The following is a 22,281-nucleotide window of genomic DNA, read 5'->3' as shown; positions in this document are numbered from 1 at the left end:
CGCCGCTGAGTCTCAGTAGTGGAGCGTAACGGAAAGTGCTGAGGCTAAGTTTACTTAGACTGCTGACTTCGTCACATTTTCGGGAATAACAACAAACTGGATGACCAAAGCTTGGTGCATTGTCTTTCTGCATAGCACTTCTAGCACCAAATCCACTAATTGTGTCTGAAAACTTTCCCAAAAGTAACCTGACACTTGGTAGCCTAATCAATTCTCACTCATCATGTGAATGACAGGGGCTGAAACGGGATAACATTCCAATAACGTTCTTTGTCCCTTCTTTTGCAGTTTGCCACAGCATTGTCCAATATTCCCGAGGTCATTGTAAACTGTTCGCCATCTTCTCAAATTGTGAGCAAAAGCAAACCTCTCAACATGAGGTTCTGAGAAAGACAGAACAAGGCCTATCTGCCCTGAAAGACCCAAGACCCTATCACTTGTTGAGGTACTGAAAGAGTCGTCAGTGATTCATTTGATTCTGATACCCCTTCTTTGTTTGAAATATTAGTTTATTTTCTCACCTCCAGCTTCTGTTCTATATTAAAGTTCAAACTGTTTAAGGTGAATTTCGTTTCTTTTTCAAATTCTATTTTTAAAAGTCAAAAGGTCGGGGTCTTTTCTTTAAAATATGTATTTCAATTCTTTATTGTAGGCCATCGGCCCATAACTACGTTGTGCATGGCTAAACATGGTTTGTTAGTAATTTTATAATCTTAGATACATTGCATGGTAAATAAAGCTCGATGATGAGGTGGGGAATTTGAATTTAGATTTACTTGGATTGGTGAAGTAGAGTTTAGGTAAAGCATCATCTTCCACATTTTCTTCTTTAACCATGTCGTGATCACATTTTCTTCTTTAACCATGTCGTGATCACATTTTCTTCTTTAACCATGTCGTGATCACATTTTCTTGACATATTCCTGATTTAATATCAAGCACATAATATTTGTTTTCCATTTTGAGCATGGGGACTTGCTCTCTTTAAGGTTGGCGGACAAACGTCTCTACATTGTAGGTTTCGCTATCAAGCAAAACCATTTTAATAAAAAAAAATGTTAACAATAAAATTTTTGTACATGAAAATTCCACCCAGGACGACCCCCAATATGCTTAACGTGCCGATATCGAATTTGAAACAATAATTTAAATATATATCTGGACGTAAAGTCAATTCCATGTGAAACAAACAAATAATTATTATTCTAATACAAACTTCAGTTACAGTTGCTGAATTCTAGCCTAAATACCTAACACGCCACTGTCTTCTCCGGAATAAAAAATTAAACAATTACTATAGTACAACTATCTTGCAGTTTTACAATGAATTACACTGCCAGAGACACACACTTGAAATCTTTGAGATCAGCTCGGCTCGGCTCGGCTACATCCGGGACCTTAACTTTCGTAACACGTGTCTCTCCCTGCAAACTACAGTGCAACGTTCTCCTGGTATACGTTCAGTAAAGATTGACTGGAATCGTTTACGAGCTACAGGACTGCCGAGATCCTACATTGGCGTTATTTGATCTCAATATAATCGTGTGCAGCGGCGTCGACTGCATGTTCACGCTTTGCTGCTTGGTTTGGTCAAACTTCCGATCTTATCTGAGAGCAGGAGCATTATATACAGGATGTTGCGTACAAGAAACAAACAGATTGTATATGTGGAGTATCATTAAGTGGAGAGCTTCTCTTGATGGCGAAGAACAGACCTTGATCTTATGAAAGGCATCTTAACAGTTGTTCGTTATCATTATCTTAGGCCAACAGGTTGTGGGAGCGCTGCGCTATTTCTCAGCTCAGAGCATACTTGTACTGATCTCAAACCAGCTGAACTATCAGTGGATCACCCACACGCACGCTCGCACGCACACACATTGAATGTCGTTTGAAGTCGCGATCAGTAAAATTGAAAAGCCTGGTTAACCTATAGCCACATTAACATGACATATATGTCACCTATCCTGACACGCCCAATAGCACTTCCGTCGCTCTTATTGTATTGTATTCTGGATTTGCATTGTGCTTTTTCCATACTTGGATAATATGCTCAGTTAGGATTTGTCAGAAGAAAGCTTCACGGAAAAGATGGATTTTGAAAGATGTTTTGAAGGCTGTACAGGTTTGGCATTTGGCGGATATCACCGGGAAGATTGTTCCAGGCAGTTGCTGCCGCATAAGCGAACGATTTCTTCCCGTAATTGGAGAGTTTAGTTCTTGGCACACTAAACAGATATTTGGATACAAACCTGGGACACTACAATGGAAGCAAGATGCAGATGTACTGCGGTGATGTTTGAGAGAAGCACTGGAATGCCAGACAGAGGAACTTGACCCACATATGCATGTCGTCCCATTTGGGGGGCGGGTACTTAAAAAAGGCATTTCTTTCCTATTGCTCAAGATTGAAACTTGCAGTTTAGACGTGAATGAAGCTGCGTAAATTGTTTAGTGGTTGAACCATTCACATTACTTGTAGACTTTAAGTTTCTTAAGCATGGCCACTTACAGTGGCGAGGTAGCTCACGTGCCAATTCGGCGTGACGTTCGAGGATTCTTTAATTGCCCCTATTTTGAACTATGTAAGTTCATTACAATGTGTTCAAAGCTTTCGTTCTTCAAACAGAAAAATAAAATGACAATGGTTTCCACTTTGTCCATACTCAGTTTTCTACTAAAGTACCGACGACATGCAGATAAGTGAACTTACATTAGGTAATATATTAGGCATAGTTGGTGGGATATCAACCGCTTAAATCTTAAAATTGACACTTTTTAATTTAAAAGCTTTCACAGAATAGAACCAAACTGGCTTTTATACCACCTAAGCCTAATATATTACCCAATTTAATATCAGTTATCTGCATATTGTCCCATTTTTGGACGCACTTTTGCAGCGTAAAAAAAGTATGGATAATTACATTTACTGGAAAAAAATGACACGTAATTCCTTTCATTGCTTGCCAAAAGAAACTAGCTCACAAAATGTAATGAAAATCTAAGACCCTATGCATATATAGATTAAATTCGATCCGTTGTTTTACCGGAAGCCAGTGTCGTTATTGGAGGATGGGTGACCGTTAGACAAGGCGAGCAGCTTTATTTTAATCCTTTGGAGCCCGTTTAGGTTAATATTTGAAGATTTGGCGAGAAGACTATTACAAAATAGTCAAGGAGAAATGATAAGGGAGAGAGTCATGCAGTGTTTTCGTAGCTTCTATAGTGAGAAATGGTCTGATCATGCCGATGTTCCTTAATTGTAAGTTGCAGACCTTAGAGAGGTGATTGGTTTGCTTGTCCATAATAAGATCGGAATCTATGGCAACCCCGAAACAAATGTGTGGTGGAATTGTTCACTCTAATGGAGTGGATTTGGCATTTTTGGTGCCTCCGCGGTGGACCAGTGAGAATTGTTTGAGTTTTATCGTCATTCGGCTGTTTGTAACAGTCCTGCCAAAATCTAGACCTTTCCTTCAAATATGAATAAAACCTAAAGCTGGTTTGTTTAATTTTAAGCTATCATTTAAAGTGCACAAACAGCTAGGACTGTTAAATCTTCTGGTTAACATTACAGAACTAGTTTTCAGACAAGTCATCAACATCTCCGTCAAGATCTGAAAACTGACCGGACATGAGGACGGACTAGATTTTTTAACCCATGAACCCGTCCTCCGCAAACTTCAGCCGTCTCGGACGTTGGGGACACTGTTGTTGGTCATCCAAAGTTTGATTACATCACAAGCAGATATTCGGCAGATGGCCATTGCAGCAGCCGAAGGTTCTGTTGTGAAATGATTACACAGGTGAGTGTCATCAGCATACAAATGGTGTAGAAGACCATAGTTTGCCGCTGATGTTGTCAAGAGGTCTGATGTAGATATATAATAAATAGCGTGGGTCCAAAATCCGATCCTTATAAGCATGATATGCTGCGAACTACACATCAGGGTTAAAGTACTGACGGGTAGACACGGTCTCGAATCATGACTCAACCTCCCCCTTACTCTAACATGACTCAACCCACCCATACTCCAGTGTTTATTAAACCTCACCTTTACTCTAAAATGACTCAATCCACCCATACTCCAGTGTTTATCAAACCTCACCTTTACTCTACAATGACTCAATCCACCCATACTCCAGTATTTATTCAACCCCACCCTTACTCTAAAATGACTCAACCCACCCATACTCCAGTATTTATTCAACCCCACCCTTACTCTAAAATGACTCAACCCACCCATACTCCAGTATTTATTCAACCCCACCCTTACTCAGGTAACACCTCTAGCCAACTCTAGTTTTGGGATAATGACTACCCGATCCGTTTACAAAAACCTTTATATAAAGTAGTAGGGAACGTTAACTTTCGATTTGGATAGGAAGCACAAGAACCTGAGACTGCTACTTGTAATGTTTAGATTGGGGCTGATAGATTTAATATTAAATGAAGGAAGAAGACTATCCATTGACAGAAATTGTAGATTATGTCCATTTTGTAAAAAAAAGGCATTGAAGACGAATTACATTTTCTTGTTGAATTTCCAATCTGTGACAAAATCCGTTCTGATTATCTCTGTAATTGTATTACAAACAGAAGTAGTAATGCAGCATTTTACAAAATTGTTTCCTCATGCGATGTCTCCATGTTGAAAAGATTAACAAAACAGTTGCTGTCCTCCTAAATTTAAACTTTCTTGGTAACCGCTGTACATTGTATATGGACCGGTGGCCTTACATAAAAATAAATATATTTTGACTTTGACTTTTATAGGTACCTTTCAAAGACCGACATCTTACGAAAGCGACCCGTGAAGGTACGGGTTGGAATAGGCCTTCAGCAACCCATGCTTGCCATAAAAGGCGACTCTGCTTGTAAGTAACGAAATCGGGAGATCAGACTCGCTGACTTGGTTGACATATGCCAGCGGTTCCAAATTGCGCAGATCGATGCTCATGTTGTTGATCACTGGATTGTCTTGTCCAGACTCGATTTATTTACAGACCGCCGCCGTATAGCTGGCATATTGCGGAGTGCGGCGTAAAACTAAACTCACTCACACTGACGAAAGCGCCAACATTTCCTTTTGTCACCACCCTGACACACCACAACGCATGTATAAGGCACGTGTACAACGAAGTAGCCTCATACACGTGCATGGTGCGGACTAGCTGGGATCATCTCACCTGGCTGTGCTGAGTTGCACCTGAATGTGTGCTGTTGCTGTTCCAGCATCTGTTTGTCACCCCTTGGTGTAAAGAGTGAATATAGCATAATACTATACTCTTTACAAAAAGTAGGGGAACTTTCAGTTTGGATAGTTAGTGTAAACGTTGACAAACGTTTCAAGTACAGACATCTTATGAACGCACCACCCATTCCCTCTATCACCGCCCCTAAACACAACGCATGATATGCAGATGCACAACGCATATCACATGCATGGGGTCCCATTCTTGAGTTTGACGGTTTTCAAGAAGGTCGAGAAATGACTTGCATTACACATTTGTTAGTGTTTGTTTCTAGTCGTTTGTTTTAGAATGAAAATCGTACACATGCACATTACATGCCATACACCAACCATCTTTCAAACTCAACTACAAATAGCTATGGTTATAAGGAAGTGCAAGTGATGATGCACTCACGAAACATATCAGTATTGATTTTACTCCGATAAATCTCAACATTTTTAATCGCAAATAAAAAATGAAGTTCCCCTACTTTTTACAGAGTATACACGGTGGTTTCTTTAACAACTTTTTCCGCGATCGATCATGGGACGTCAGATATCTGATCCTGTTGGGTTTCAGGACTGTGCGTCATGTGTCTTACTTGTTTTGTGCACTCATCCCTATTTCAAGATACGGAATCATTCATCGTTCTCACGTGAACCCTAAAGGGCTATACCGTGCAATTCTATGGTCATAAGGAAGTGCAGGTGGTGGTGCACTCTGAAAACATTAATTCCATAGTACCATATCGCAAAACATTCGATATTATCATACCATGACTCCGATATATCGTAAAGAAAAACTGAAGTTCCCTACTTTTTCAAGGGTTCTACAGAAACTCTCCTCCCACAGAGGTTACATCTGTCGTTATGTAGGAAAATATGACAGGAGTAACCTCTGTGGAACGAGAATGGAGAAACTAGTTCACATTATTTCAACGTTTTAAGCACCGTGTATCAAAAATATGACTCTGATCTTCATAAATTGGAGTCAATGACATCATCAGCATTATCGTCATCCCACACACGTATGACTGCGCAAGGAAACCAACGCAGTTGAATGCGCACACGCACGCACGCACATCATACACGTGAGATTCTTTCATGTTGCTTCGATCAACGTTATACGGCAGGGGAAAACAGACTTGGGATTGACACAACGCACAGCTGACAAGAATCAAGCCGTCACCTCGACGTGACGATCGAAAGCTTCTGTCGCTAGACTTCCCAACGGCCCCCAACAAAGACCGAATTTTTCACATGCATCTGTAACTAACGGGAGTCCCACATTTCCATGACCTCCGACCTTCAGTAAAGAAAGACTGCAGACTTGCTTTGAAACGTGAGTTTTATAACCATGCGACTACACATTGACGGAATGACCGCCAAACAAGGTCATGCTCTCTGTAGCTCACCTGCTTCAACCTTTGTCTGTCGGACATAACCGTGGTAGCACAGTGTACATGTTCCCCTCACAGTTATGCATACCAAAAGTCACACATCGTGACTTGGCCGCACAATTACAACTCACTTGGTCACAAACAATTCACCAATCACATCCAGTACGGTAACAATGCATTCTGTATGTTATATACAACATCGGGCATTTGATCAGGAAAAAAACTTTGTCCAATGTAACTCACAGCTGTATCAGAGCCGGTGTTTAACAACTATGAAGACCCTTGTAACCTGTAATTTTAGAAATGTGGTTACCGGCTGTAATAGAGAACTATTGCCATTCCTTTTAGAGATAATGTTACAGACTGTGTAAGGCATGTTACTTGCATTACTACTGATGATGTTACAGACTGTGTAAGGCATGTTACCTGTACTACTAGTGATGATGATACAGACTGTGTAAGGCATGTTACCTGTACTACTAGTGATGATGATACAGACTGTGTAAGGCATGTTACCTGTACTACTAGTGATGATGATACAGACTGTGTAAGGCATGTTACCTGTACTACTAGTGATGATGGTACAGAGTGTGTAAGGCATGTTACCTGTACTACTAGTGATGATGATACAGACTGTGTAAGGCATGTTACCTGTACTACTAGTGATGATGGTACAGACTGTGTAAGGCATGTTACCTGTACCACTAGTGATGATGTTACAGACTGTGTAAGGCATGTTACCTGTACTACTAGTGATGATGTTACAGACTGTGTAAGGCATGTTACAAGCACTACTAGTGATGATGTTACCAAATGTGTAAGGTATGTTATATGTACTTTCACTAATAATGCTACAGATTGTGTAAGGCATGTTACCTGCACTTCTAGTGATGTTACAAACTGTAAAAAGACAAAAGAAAAGTGTCGCCATGATGTTACCAACTATAATAAGACTGTTATTTGTACATTTAGAGGTGGTGTAACAGTGTTTGACCTGTAACCTGTTGTTTCATAGATAATAATGTAACTGACCTTCAAGCGCCTTAGTTGTGTAATGGTTGCTGTAGGAGACAGTGTCACTAACTTTCAAGCACATATTGTGTTAGTTCTGTAATGGTTACTTCAGGAGAGAATTCTGATGGTTCAGAAATGGTTAGTTTAGGAGACAGTTACCGACTTTCAGTCACATATTCTTTCATTCCTGTAATGGTTAGTTTAGGAGAGTGTTACCGACCTTAAAGCACATATTCTGATAGTTCTGAACTGACTACTTTCAGAAACAGTGTTATTGGCTTTTTAAGCACACATTCAATTAGTTTTGTACTTGAGTACTACTGACTTTCAAGAACATATTCTGTTAGCTCTGGAAGAGTTACTTTAAGCGATAGTGTTACTGACTTTTTAAAGCATATATTCTGATGGGTCTGTAAGGGTTAGCTCAGAAGATAGAATTGCTGGCTTTCATGCATATATTCTGTTAGTTGTGTATTGGTTGCTTTAAGAGAATGTTACTGACTTATTTGCAAATATTGTAATATCTGGAGTTCTGAGTGCAAAGACCATGCAGTTACATTTGCATAAACCCAAATACTATCATGTCTGAAAGGGAAGAATACCTTTTCAGGACGTTTTCACATCTTTTGGTCTTGAAAGCGCAGAAATGTAAATACAAAAATGCCACACATGTACCTGAGAATCTTTACCAAACCAAGAGTGGATTACCAACAAAAATTTTATTTATAGTTTCATGTAAGATTTTGTGTCTTTTTTAAAGACGCTGAAGCCTTGTCGCGTTTAAGATGACTAAATGATCGCATTCACAAAGTAACCATGACAGACCACTGAACATTGTATTATTTACACGTAAAACTTAGACAATAGGACATAACTAGGGCAGCCATAAACAGGTCTCCTCCTTTTGGAACTTAAAGATGTGGAATGGAAATCTCTTCGAAATAAAAACACGTACCAAAAATATATGTACTCAACGAACAGTACATCTATTCACAGTAAAATATGCACAACTTTGCCTATCTAGATTCAAGTCGTAATGGTTGAAAAGTGCTTCGTGACCTTTGAAACGTTATATTTATATAAACTAGCACTGACTGGATATTAGAAAGGAAACCTGTGGTTCTATCACGTGAAGTTTCATAACGGCAACAGTCTTTTACTGGTGACATACAATGCACAGTTTCGTTCAATGTTAAGATGATCGCTTTCGGATATGATTATTCAGCCATTTCCTCTAATACTGCACATTCCAAAGGCTACGTAATAATGATAATGCGCACGTGTTCGCGAGTTACCTCCCTTTGCCCGTGCTCCTGTCCTGTGCGAGACATGTAAGAGCTAATAAAACGCTCATTGACATGTTAAGAGGCTGTACTCAGTGAAAAGGTGAAGATATTGCTTTTTAAAAAAATGTGAATAAATTAATTGGCTGGGAAGAGAATCATACAACTTTGGATGGGCACGAAGTTCTACTTTTGCTACAACCCTGACGATTGTCTGCTCCTGCGCAGTAGTATTCATCCGGGGTTTTGGTATGGAACATTTGTAATGGCGGTCAAGGTGGCAACTAGCATGATTGAAATATAAGGATATAGCCATCTGTCCGTCTCGTATTGTGGGTAAAACTACCAAGAGAACGCGAATTAATGTCAAAATGAATCAGAATGCCTCTCAGGAAAATGATAAAGATGCAAAGGAAGTGAGAACTGTCGAGATTGAACAGGGGCAGACACCATCATTACAGCCGTCTGTGGAGAAATCCCAAGTATTGCCGACTTCTCAGTCCAATTTTGGACCCGATATGTCGGGTAGTGATGATGACGAAGCTTCCGAGGTATGACATCATCATAATAAGAATGTTAAGGCTAATGCATATGAAATTAATGCCATGTTAAAGGTTGCAGATCAATACATTTGCTGATGTAAATGGGGAATCTGATTTGGCCATGTGACCAAAAAACAGGAAACTGAAACATCATCAAATTTCTTAACTTGTCACAAGCTACAAGATGTAGTCAAGCTTGTCATCTAAATGTCCTTTATATTTTAGCTGTCAAAGTACCTGCTGACTTGAACATTATGGTCACCCATGCCTTGAGAAATCCTTGATTTTTTAAGGCTTAATGAAACTTGAAATTTCTTAAAAGAGTTTAAAGGTTTGTTAAATGGGCGTGCGTGGCTAATTAAATTGGTACATGTAAAGTGTTTGAAGGATGACATTTTTCAGCAAAGAGAAACAAATACTACGTCTCTCCAATTCAGTTTGTTCCTACAATAACCATGCATAATTATCCTGGCATACCCAGGTTTGCACCATTTGGGACAACATTGCTGATATGTTGAGTAATGAATAAATCAAAATATACATGTCTGTTCATACTAGTAGCTGATACCTTCAGCTATAGAATTAAGCTGTATATTGAACAGAAAAATGCTCTTGTTGATGTGACTTCCTTGTCTATAAATGTTCTCTGCACCCAAGTGCCAGAACTGTTGTCTGTAAACTTTAAGGGCTGCCACCTTACAAGCACTGTACTTGAACATTTTAAGATAATACACCAAGATAACCTCTCACCATCACTTCTATCAATAAAGACACTTCTGGAAACCTCTTCCATCAGTCTTTATCCGGTCGAAATCCAACAGCCCCTGCTGCATCTCCATTTTTCTCTACTGTAACAGAACGTGCTATAAGTTAAACTCATGTGAACACCTTGAGCAGAATGTTGTTGATGGAATCTGAAAGAATGGACTTTTTTTAAGTATTACTGCTGCAGGATTGAATGAACAACCATGTATGGTGAACATTTGTGTACATTATTCATGCAAGCTGTTATTTCAAGTTCAAAAGTAATGCTAGTCACATGATAATTTTAATTTTTAGAGTTTTTCACAGAAGAAATTTTCACCCTTTTCATCATGTCACAGGGACCTAAATTCTTAATTATGATGGACTGTTGTGATAGATGTTCAGTACATCACACAAACACTCAATGTTGAGCTATCACTATCCAAATGCCAGTTTGAAAACAGTATTAAGCGATGAAGAATGAACTTGGTGTTAATTGGTTTGGTTTGTTGTTTTTACTGCACTCTGCAGTATTCCAGCTTTATGCCAGCAGTCTGTAAATAAATGAGTCAGGAACAAAAAATCAAGTGATCAGCAGCATGAGCATCAATCAACAAAAGTGGAAGACAATCATAATGTGATGACCACGTCAGCAAGCCTGACCACACAGTCCTGTTTGTAGCCTTGTTTATCACTAACACTGTATGATAATAATATATATGGTTATGAGTGTTTGTTTTTCCTGTACTCAGCAATCTGAATTGTAGCAAAACTAAGGGAACTATTCCAGTGTTGCCTTGATGCAGAATACCTACATATTTGATGCACAAATTATCTCAAATACAAAGTGAATTTAAGAGTTTACGTCATCGTCGATGCGATGCTACTGGGCCCCAACTTCAGATAATTTAAGCTTGTAATTTGCTGTTGTTTAAAACCGCTTAGTTTATCGTCGGTTTAGAACTCAATGCTGATTAAATACCTCACCTGCTTTACCTTGTTTTTAATTGTTACTAAACAATCACAGCTGATGTCTTGATGAAAGTTCCATGCTCAAGTTGACTTCCCAAAACCTGTCCATTACTTCCTCTCATGACATAAGGGAGGCATGATGACTCCTAAATTTTCATGTCTAGGGCAAACACTGCTATTCTTAAATGTATGCATGTGTGTGCCTAAGTATATCCAGGGGTTCAAAACATTTTGTAAAAGAAAGTAAATTGTCATGACTAATTTTCCATTTGCACTGATTCGCATGGCATAATCATGATGAGGAAATCATGATAGTATAAATCAACATGGTAATTGATGTTAATGTTTACTGAACTATTTATCGAAAAGTGATAAATAGCCAAGAAAGATAAACCTACTTTGTTACTATTTCAAAATGTAATAGCTTCATTTTTAGCAGATATGAATGAAATGAAGATACCATTATTTGATTGCCTGTGATGAAAACTGACTTTCACGCATGTCGGGCAATGGGATTTTTGAACCCCTGATGTGATTGTCAAATGAATGAATTTCTGTTTATGCTGTTTTACAGAGGTAAGTCATGTTTGTAGCAAAGCAATGATGAATGACTGCTGAAGTACAGCTACTGTTTGTATAATATAGACTGTAGTTTACAAATTATCCATTTGGCATAAGTATAATTTTGATATTGTAATGTTCATTACCCTCAAACTTAACAGTTCTACTGTCCTCTGAAAAGTTGTCAACCTTACTCCTGTTTCATATCTGAAATATTCAGTATATTATGTTTACCAAGATGTTTGTGAAAGTGACAAAATGTGTTTCTCTCTCCCTGTACAAATGGTTTTGAGTGTATATCTAGAAGCAAAATGAGCTAAATTAATATGAGGTGCAACAATTAGTACACTTCAGCAGGTGATTGGCAATAAACTGAATCTTAGCAATAACTGGTCCCAAGACAATGGAAGTATTTGGAAGGATGATTCCAACTTTTCTGTCTAAAACAATTATGTAATGATCACATCACTGGTAGCCAGTCTGTTTAAAATAAGTTATTTATTCAAAGTGTTTGCATGACAGTTAACATAGTGTTAGAAAATAATATATTAGCACAAGTCAGTGTTGCAGACATGACAAGCTTCACCATCAAGTCTGAAGAAACAATTAATTTTTTTTAGGAACCGGAATAGGAAGACAGTATACAGGGCACAATTTAGTGCTGTTTCTTGCACTGGTGTAACCCAGTATTACAAGTTATGGGTCTCATTTCACGAGGTGCAAGTCAATTTTTCAGAAATAAATCATCAATAAATGTAACATTATTAACATAAATGTGTCAGCTCATTTTTATGCTGAAATTTGAATATCTATGGAAACGAAACATTGCTAGTTAGACACATCTTTGCTATGACAACTCTTGTAAACAGGGATCATCTGTGTCGCTGTTGCTACGGTATCGTAGGAACTACATCACAGAAATATGTTTTTGTGCACCAAAACCTCTGACATTTGAACAAACTGTGTTGCAACAGGAATTTGGCTGGTGCAACTAGGCCTTTATCTTAGCTTGCACCTGGTGCAAGTAGGTTAACATCTCTTTAGTAGAGCCCTGGTATATTCAAGATAGTAGGACAGAATCGTACAAATTTGTGCATTAGTGGATATCTTGCTATTAATCAGTCTGAATAATAGATAAATCATAGATACTTTCATCTCTGAGAAGATTGAAAGTTGTGTTATTTGATGGAGTGATATAATAAATTCATACAGTCAAAGTAGGTACATTTGATATAAAGTGAGACAGGGCGCAGTATTTATTTCAAAAGCCACTTGCCACAAGGCAGGTGACTTTAAGAAAGTAAATTGTCGTGACTTATTTTCCACTTATACTGATTTTATGACTTATTCATGATGATGTAATCGTAAAAGAATAAGTCAACATGGTATTTGATGTATGCTAATGTTCACTGGCCTATTTACTGAAAAGTGATAAATAGCAAAGACAGATAACTCTACTTTATTATCATTGTGAAATGTAATGGCCACATTTTGAGCAGATATGAAATGAAATCGATGTTTATTTACAGTTTAAAATCCAAGAGGAAATTATCAAGTAGCCCATGGACAAGTAAGATACCATTATTTGATTGCTCAAATTGAAAACTGACTTGTCCTGGGCGTTGGGCAATGGGATTTTTTAACTCTTTATAGTAAAGAAATGGACCTCATTTTAGAGTAATGGCATTTGCTATCCTTCAAAATATTGTCCTGTTTGGTATATGAGAAAGTTCCGTTCAAGGAAGATAAGTTGGGTTAAAAGTAAACTTGTAAATATTGTCAGGTTCAAAGTGTTCTAACATGTTTAATTAGAATGGCAATGTCTTCTGTTAATGTTCTTGATGTTATGATACATAGCACAGGCAGTATTTTGTCTTTCTTGATAAGAGGAAATGAATGGTTAGGTTTTATTTATTTATAAGGCAACCTTAAATTTTAGTGTTGGAGAAAAAGAAAAGATAAGCTGAGCTAAGATTCTGGATTAAGCTGTTTCTCAAATAGTTGACAGCAATTATGGTACACTGCTATGCATATGGCTCTGTGATGGGTTAAGTTTCGGTCTGTATTAGGCATATTTCTTGAAAACCCCAGTATAAACTGAAACGTAGAATAGACCCTCAGCAGTATAAACTGAAACTTAGAATAGACCCCCAGCAGTATACACTGGTCATTAAATGGATACTTAAAGATTGAGGTGGTCAGCCTTAATGATGGAGCAATTGTGTGTTTTCAAACTTCAACACACCATTAGTCACTTGATTGACTGTTGCAGGTTCAATATTTATGTACTGCCATCACAATGGCTTGCTTATTTCTGAATGCTGTTGAAATAATAAGTGAAATACTATGTTCAAGTACGTATTTTAACATCTTCAAGGTACATAAGTTAGGGGTATCAGCTTATGCAGAAGATTTGTTACTACACCATTGTATCAAGTTCTTTTATCACTATCATCGACTGCTTTGCAAACTGATTATACTTTTAAATGATATAATGACGTAAGAGTTTAGTTTTTCAGCAGTGTAGTTTTCAGTATTTTTTTTTCAGCATGTCCAATCAGTTCAAATAAATCCTCTCCCAAATCAAACTAGTCAAAAGGTATATATGGTAGAGTAGTTTGAAAATTGTGTTTCAGCACTTGTAATGCAATGACTGAAATGTGTAGTTACCTTGTGCAATACTTTTTACTTCACTGCCCCTTCAGACCACACACATCAGCAGTACAGGGCAGTTTAAAAGTAAGGATTCACTCTTAGTATCTGTGATACTTTTATTTCTGTTTCATTTGGTTCAAGTTCTGGGCAATGTTAAATTCATTCATACATTATTAAAGTGTGTACAAATTGTGTAATGGGTTGTTATGGTTTTTAGGATTTTTGGAGCATTTGAAAACAACAATTAATTTCTATGAGAGTTGTTTTTTAAGAACATCTGAAAATGTCATGATTTGAGTATCATTTGTTAAAACATCTGATTCTGATAGAAAATCATGGTAGTGAACTAGGAAAGCTTTTAAACAGATTTTTTACCTCTTGCCACTGAAGTTTGTCAAAACATCACAGGATGTGTCCTTAAAATAATTCCTGATAGTTTGTTGAAACACTCCATATAAACCTGAATCATTTTTTTACACGGTGGCCTTGAGAATTTCTATTTTCCACCTTGCTTTTATCCAATAGAAACAACGTATAATTCATCTGCCATCTACAAGTACTCCAACACTATTGTTTTATGCCAATGGCACAAGAAGGGCCACTATTGGGACTGCACGGTATACAGGTATATCATGATAAGCTTTTCAAATGATAGGTATTGCAGTTTTTTTCTGAGAACCATGGGGTAAAGGTCATATCTGAAGATTTTGTGATTATCTTTGTTTTGAATTGGAATCTACACACTTTCATTCACAACAAATGTTTTCCTTTGATATTCAGTGACAAAACGGCATACTGTAATACTATGAATTGTATAAAGAAGAGAATAGAATACCTGATTAATTTTGAGATTGCTGTTCTGAGAAACACATATATGTTCAAATATGACTTATGATGTAGAAAATAGGATTGGCATGCACAATAAATGTAATTCACTCATGGGTTAAAAAATCCCATCACCTGATGCCTGTGACAAGTCAGTTTTCATTTCGGGCTATCAAATAATTGTATCTTACTTGCTGGAGACTATTAGATAATTTCTGCCTATATTTTGAAACTGCAGATAAACTTGGATTTCATTTCATATCTGCCCCAAATGTACCTGTTAAATTTCACAAAGATAATAAAGTAGAGCTACCTTTCTTTGCTATTTATAACATCTCAATGAATAGTCCACAACTATTAACATCAGGTACCATGTTGATTTATTCTTTCATAATTACACCATCATAATCATGTCTTGAAAGTCAGGGCAAGAGGAAAATTAGTCCAGACAAGTTACTTTCTTTAAGGTACTTGCCCTGTGGTCAGTGGCTTTTTAAAATATTTGTGAAACCTGTCTCTGTGAAACACCTAAGTTCCAAACTTATCACAGTAAAGGTACTTAAATGGCAATGTATTGCTATGCAGAATTTGCCCTAGCTACCACTATTACTTAAGTATTAGGGATAGGTTTATTTTTCTAAATATAGTCAAAATGTTTTGATACTTGTTTGAACCTTCCCATGTATGATTATCTAAAGAAAGATCATGTGCTGCCTTGTATAATTTATTTTTTATTGTAAATATTTTCTTGTGTACAATAGTCCCCATGGTTCCTAATCCTAGTATGGTGATCCACCTTCAGTTGTTGGCAATGTATTTTATATTGTTTTGTGCAAGTAGTGCTACTAGTTTTAAGTTTCCACACTAGTTTCAACTGTAATTGTGGTATTCTAGTTGTTTTACTGTCCTTTGACGACAGGTTTTTCATAATATGTACATATTTCATTTCAATATCAAACATATTCTCGTCATGAATATTCACTCACTCACTCTTGTGTACAGTTAGCCTACACCTTAAATGTGTTAAGCTGATGTTAAATCTCCATGTTCTTGTTTTCGAGAGAGAGAGAGAAAGAGAGAGAGAGACTATGTTTCGGCGACTGTTGCATTTGGGTGGTGGTTAGACTTGATGACGTGGTTATCCTAGTTGTGTATGCTGATGTTCATGTTGTTGATCACTGGATTGTCTGGTTCAGACTGTTATTTACAGACTGTCCGCATATAGATTGAATATTGCAGAGTGTGGCATAAAGCTACGTTCTCACTCACATTACTATTTACGTCCAACACAAAGTTGAACTTTTTGATAATCATAATTGAATTTGGCTCAAAGCAATGAAAAGAATATTTGAAACACTGGTGACTCTGTAATATCTCCACTTGTGTAAATAACTGTCTAAGTTTCTGCTGAGGATGTATCAAGTGAGTCAGCTAACGTTGAATTATATGATAAATAATTAATTTGATCGTTAACATGTCCAATCCATGTGAAATGTTACACCCAAATGAACAGTTAGGGTATTTCCACTGCCAACATGTTGATGAGGACTCATGTCCTTGGTACTCAATCTATTTGTCAAGGTATTTCTGTAGGAAATTCTGAATTTTTCTGGAAAGTGTGGAAAGCTGTATTAATGTTATTTATTAATTGATAATTTTCGTCTAATCAGTGGTATTCATTATAGACTTTGGTTGAACATTTCATGACATTTATATAGACAATGTCTTAACCAATTGTTCTGGAGGTGAAGGTGATTTTGTTTATGTTCCTGAACAGTCAACAATTTTCCATTTGTATAATCATGACAGTCTGCAAGTAATGGCGTCTTAACCATTAAACCAAGCAAACCATCAGATTGTCATTCTAGAGTACATTGTTGACATGCTGAGTCCAACTGAGTCATTTCTTTTGACAAACGTAGGTTACTTGGAACCTAACTTACAGTTCCCAAGGGGGCTGATATCAAGTAGCAGACTTAATCAGTTATTTTCATTATCTATTGATACAAGCATTACGAAGCAACTAATGCCTACATGGGCTTTGAATTTCAGTAGTCATTTTGCCACCAACCCCAAACCACCATACTACAGTTGTCTGATATTTACAACATCAAGTCTTTTTATCTACAGAGTCCATTGGTTGTAAGGGCTACATGACAGTGCAGATAATGTGATTGGATCACTTTGAAAATCAGTGACGATACAGCATATTAGTTTCTGTTTGCGTAAAGTTTGAGTCTAGTAGCTCCTAGGCATGGACAACAGTTCAGCTGCAATACTCATGAACAGTAATGACAAGATGGAAGCATATTCATCTGGATTGTCATTACATATTTTACAAACATGAGAAATTGTTTTATTCGTAAAAATAAGGCTAATAGCATTGTTTCAAAGCCAATACCATGACGTATATTGATATTTTTGTTGATGTAGCAGAATTGTTGTCAGGGATGATCTTATGATCATGTGTAACTGTTCTCATGATATTTATTGGAACAGTGTCAAGAATCAAAGAATCAAGTTTTGATGAATTGTTAATACTTCTATTTGTAACAGATTTACATCAGTGTCCAGTGTGACTTAAATGAATGTCTGCAAGGCCTATGTTAATATTTATTCACGTGCTTGGCTTGGTTGAACTTTTCAGGCACAACGTACTTGTGATTCAGTTATGACAGACCATCCTAAGACCATGTTCTCAAATGGGAATCTGACCTCTGTTAGGTCATATTGTAATGAATGTTTGGAATGTTGGGTTTTTTTAATTAAGATTAATAGTTCAGATTTTGTGTAGATGTCCTGACCCGTGAAAATCCAGGGTGGAATAGCTCTGCCCCTAGTTTGAAGGTCCGGGTAAGGGGCTTGATTACAAACTATTCTGACTGAGGAAGAAGAAATCAAAGACCTTATGGAGTAAACAAATTGATTGTTCTGTTTCAGGTGGACTCTTTCCTCCTTGATGAAGGAGACAATGACATGGATGATAGTGAGAATGTATTAGAGCCAAGTTCCAAGTTCCTCCTTCACACTGAGAGTGGCGACGCCCAGGGCCTACAGACAGTAGACCCAGAAACTCATGCTAGATTAGAAGCTTTGCTTGAAGCTGCAGGTAATAGCACCTAGTCTGTTGTAGTTCATCATACAGGTGCACTGAACTTGCATAATAGTATCAGCCAAAGTGCTTTTTTTTCCACCTTCGATCATTGGATGTCAGTCTCAACAGCACATCATATTTTCAATCTCAACCCCCTGGGGATGATGCAGCCTCTGCAACCACTAGGCATACTAAGTTAATGTGATCATCTTTATGGCATGAAGGGGTTAAATAAGAATTGGACAAGTATTGGTATGCAGTAAGTAGAGTGTCCACTAAACTTCATGTTGTGTCTTAGTGGGCTAGCGGTATGAAATCAGCATTCGGCTGGTCAAATACAAGTAGAGGTTCACCCACATGCATGCACATCACTGCATAATAATCTTGTACATGTTATGCACCAACTCATCTTCTCTCACATGGATATCAGGGCTGAGATTTTCAAAGCTCTCTTAGCACTAAGATAGTCGTAAGTGCGAGACACAAACATAGACTTGCAGCCGTCTTAATGTTAATAGAGCTTTGAAGATCTAGGTCCTGGGCTCCAGATAATTTTTCAACATCAGGAGTACATACTCCTTATTTTTGTCAATACATGAGTTCCGTAAACACTTAATAGTACATTTAGTGTATTGAATGAAATTTAATGGAGCGTGACTATGACAAGGCAAACAAGTGATACTAGTAAGCAGTTCATTCAAGTCGTTATGTCTTGTTTCTGGAAGATTTGTGATTTTTTACACACCAAGTGGAAACTAACACTAGTAGTCATCTCTACTCAGTCCAGTTTGGCTGGCAAGAGAGTGGACCCCAGACGGAGTGATGAACAAAAGTGTATATAGCAACCTTCTTAGGCTCAGAACTGTTCAAAACTGTTCATAATTTAAGTTTAAAAACTGCTAATAGTAACCTTTACTGCTAGACACATATTAGATGATCCTGCGCACTAAACGCATTTGTGACGAGAGGCGGTACAACGAATTGGGCGAGTACACTTGGCTGCTACAGGTAGCTTGACGATTATGCATGTGCAATACATGCTAACCGTGACATGAAATCAACACCGCATATTCCTTCGAATGATAAGACTGCAATTTCAGGCATAAGATACTGATATTCCACGCTAACCTTTAGTTAAGATGAAGACAAATAGATGATTGGGGCATTGACAAGCATTTTAGATATTCAACAATTTTGTTAAAAAAAGCCCAGGAAAATGTCATTTGCTTCGTGAAATGGATTGGTGGTCCTATACATATTTACTCAGTATAATGTGTTGATTCAATTCGTTGGGATTGTGCCTGTTCCCAAATCGAGTGTGCTATAACAATTCATGCGTGAAACGCACAGGGAAAATGAACTTCTCGATATTTATCAGACAACCTGTCTCCCTCTTGTTTCAAGTGGATCGTTCTGTGGGGCATTCCCAAGTATGCAAATTGGGGTCATTTGTCAGGTCGTGGATCACCTTATATGTGTTTACCGGTAATTCATGTCAAGCAGCCCTCTTGTTTGACAGAAGAACACACAACATTTGTTAGAGAATAAATCAATAAGCAATGCCTGTGACCAGTTACCTGTGTGCGGACATGGCTTAGCAGTATGTGACTTGATATACAAATCAGGTGTCATAAATTGACATACCTACTGCACTTAATGAAGGTTTTTGTTATTGATTTAACCACAGACATTGGCTGAATCTAGTGCAAAATGTGATCTCTTTGATTAAAATTTAGTGTGGACTCGCAAAACCAGAGTATTAATGTAACTATTTTTTTTAATACTATTATGTTTCACCTTGAGGTTTCAATTTAACTTGCTCTGATTTCCAGGAATTAGTAAATTGTCGTCCAAAGATGGAAAAGCCTTGACGGATCCTGAGGTGCTGCGGACATTGACGTCATCCGTGAGCAGTGCCCTGGATGAGGCTGCCCAGGCTCTACACAGAATGCGAGCAGAGCAACAGAATCAACTTGCCCCAAATGAATGGTAAGGATGGTACTCTTTATTTCTGTTTATATTCAATTGCTATAGTGTATGAATCTAGGTACATCTTAAATGTAAAATGTACCACAAGGGATTACTTTACTAATACACTACTTTAATCCAGCATGAAAGATCTGCAAGGTGTGATTGTTTGATTCATATGGAAGACAAATGAAGTGGCTAGGGTTTTTTTAAGTATGTATATTTTATTCATTGTATAAAATACCTTAGATGAATTGATGTTATTGTATTTTTCCAGTGCAAGATCCCTTGCCGAGGCTTGCGGTGAGGGAGATGTAAATGTACGCAAGTTATATGATGGAGGCAATGTGCCTGAACCAGAAGAAGGAGAAAGTTTGCTATCATTAGCATGCTCTGCAGGATATTATGAACTGGCACAGGTGAGGAGACGCTGAAAGTGACATTGTTAAAGGTCACATGCAACCAAAAAATCAAACATAATGAAAACACAGTTATCACTTATTCATGTTATATAGAATGTATTGCTGATAAAGAAAAAAACAAATAAACGAAATTATAAGCATATAATCACAAATCAAGAGTGCAAAATATTGTACTTGGGCTTACCTCCCTCAGAACGAAGCATTGAACCCAGTCAGAGCTGGAGGCTGTGCACTCAAGTGTAACAGCTTTTTCATTGGCCACTGGTTTATTTACCTATATGCAAAATTTGGAAGTCCTCAGCATCAGCTTTTTTTTTTGCTTTTTTTTTCTTTCTTTCTTTTTGATCACCCTTTCTTTTCAACTTGATAGGTTGAATTATATGTTTTTGTAAGTACATGCTGAAAGGTATCAGAATCTGCAAAGTTGTGTTTTATGTGACCATTGATAATGTATCAAGGGGAGAGAAATGCTGTTACTTGACATGTGCAGAGTTGCCTCCCTTAGCAGTCCCACCATAAATGTGATCTGACCACAGTACAGTATGAATTGCGGTACAAGGTCTTTGGTTAGGTCTATTCTGGTTCAGTATGTGACAGTTTCTTCTCTGAAAATAGTGGCCTTCTGGCATAGAAATACAAAGATTTTGACAACCTGATGTGGTTTCTGACATTGTAGAAAAGGTTTTGAAAGGTTACTAAAACGACGGCACGAAAACTAAAATTACTGATAAAATTATATAACATTAGGTTGTTCTGAACCAATGGCAAAATATCCTGGTATCCTCTTTCACCCCTAATTAAGTGATCTGTAAGTCCCCCATTCAGTAATAGCTAAATGGCTTTCACATCATAAAGTTGCAAATGGGGGTAGTAAACTTTTGGGCAAAGACAGGAAATCTTTCATTGGTCCAGAGATGCTGCAGATATTTCGCTCGTACTCTGGACACCAAGGTATTGGATGGGGTATGTCTGTATGCAATAAAAACATGAAGATCTGAGGTAGACTAGGTCTTCATCAACCCATGCTTGCCACCAAAGGTGACTATGCTTGTTGGAAGAGGCAACGAACAGGATTGGGTGGTCAGGCTCTCCAACTTGGTTGATACATGTCATCGGTTCCCAGTTGCAGAGATCATTGCTCATGTTGTTGATCACTGGATTGTCGATTATTTTCGATTATTTCCAGACCGCCACCATGTAGATGGAATATTGTTGAGTGTGTTGTAAAACTAAGCTCCCTCATTCACTGTACAGTAGAAACATTTTGTCATGACATTCAGATTATGTTTGTGATTGCAGGTCTTGTTGGCTATGAAAGCCAATGTGGAAGACCGTGGAATCAAAGGTGACTGTACTCCCCTGATGGAGGCGGCTAGTGGTGGTCATGTAGACATTGTCCGCCTGCTGATCTCCCATGGAGCAGATGTTGATGCACAATCCTCTGCAGGTAGGTGCTATACCAAATATTCAGTTTTTGTTTTTGTTTTATTGTATTTTTTTTATCGTTTTTCCCGTTTTCTAGTTTTGCTTTGAATGTTTTTATGAATTGCTGTCTGCATAATTTGTA

The 22,281-nt window shown here is 37.7% G+C and overlaps 1 protein-coding gene across 7 annotated transcripts in view; it reads left to right on the top strand.

Annotated features, from left to right (window-relative positions):
* Positions 1–9,130: 9,130 nt before the first annotated feature.
* The window catches only part of LOC137285025 (ankyrin repeat domain-containing protein 17-like), a 40,435-nt gene continuing 27,284 nt past the window's right edge, over positions 9,131–22,281 (top strand). For all 7 annotated transcript variants that reach the window (XM_067817198.1, XM_067817197.1, XM_067817196.1 and 4 more), the window contains exons 1-5: positions 9,131–9,482; positions 18,171–18,339; positions 20,157–20,313; positions 20,570–20,711; positions 22,014–22,161. In XM_067817198.1, coding sequence (XP_067673299.1) covers positions 9,303–9,482; positions 18,171–18,339; positions 20,157–20,313; positions 20,570–20,711; positions 22,014–22,161 — 796 coding nt within the window. In that variant the 5' untranslated portion in view covers positions 9,131–9,302. The remainder of the gene's footprint in view (positions 9,483–18,170; positions 18,340–20,156; positions 20,314–20,569; positions 20,712–22,013; positions 22,162–22,281) is intronic.

Source organism: Haliotis asinina, chromosome 5 (assembly GCF_037392515.1).
Source record: "Haliotis asinina isolate JCU_RB_2024 chromosome 5, JCU_Hal_asi_v2, whole genome shotgun sequence".
Classification (NCBI taxonomy): Eukaryota; Metazoa; Mollusca; class Gastropoda; order Lepetellida; family Haliotidae; genus Haliotis; species Haliotis asinina.
Note: the sequence above shows the minus strand (reverse complement) of the source record. Positions and strands in the feature narration are given on the sequence as shown.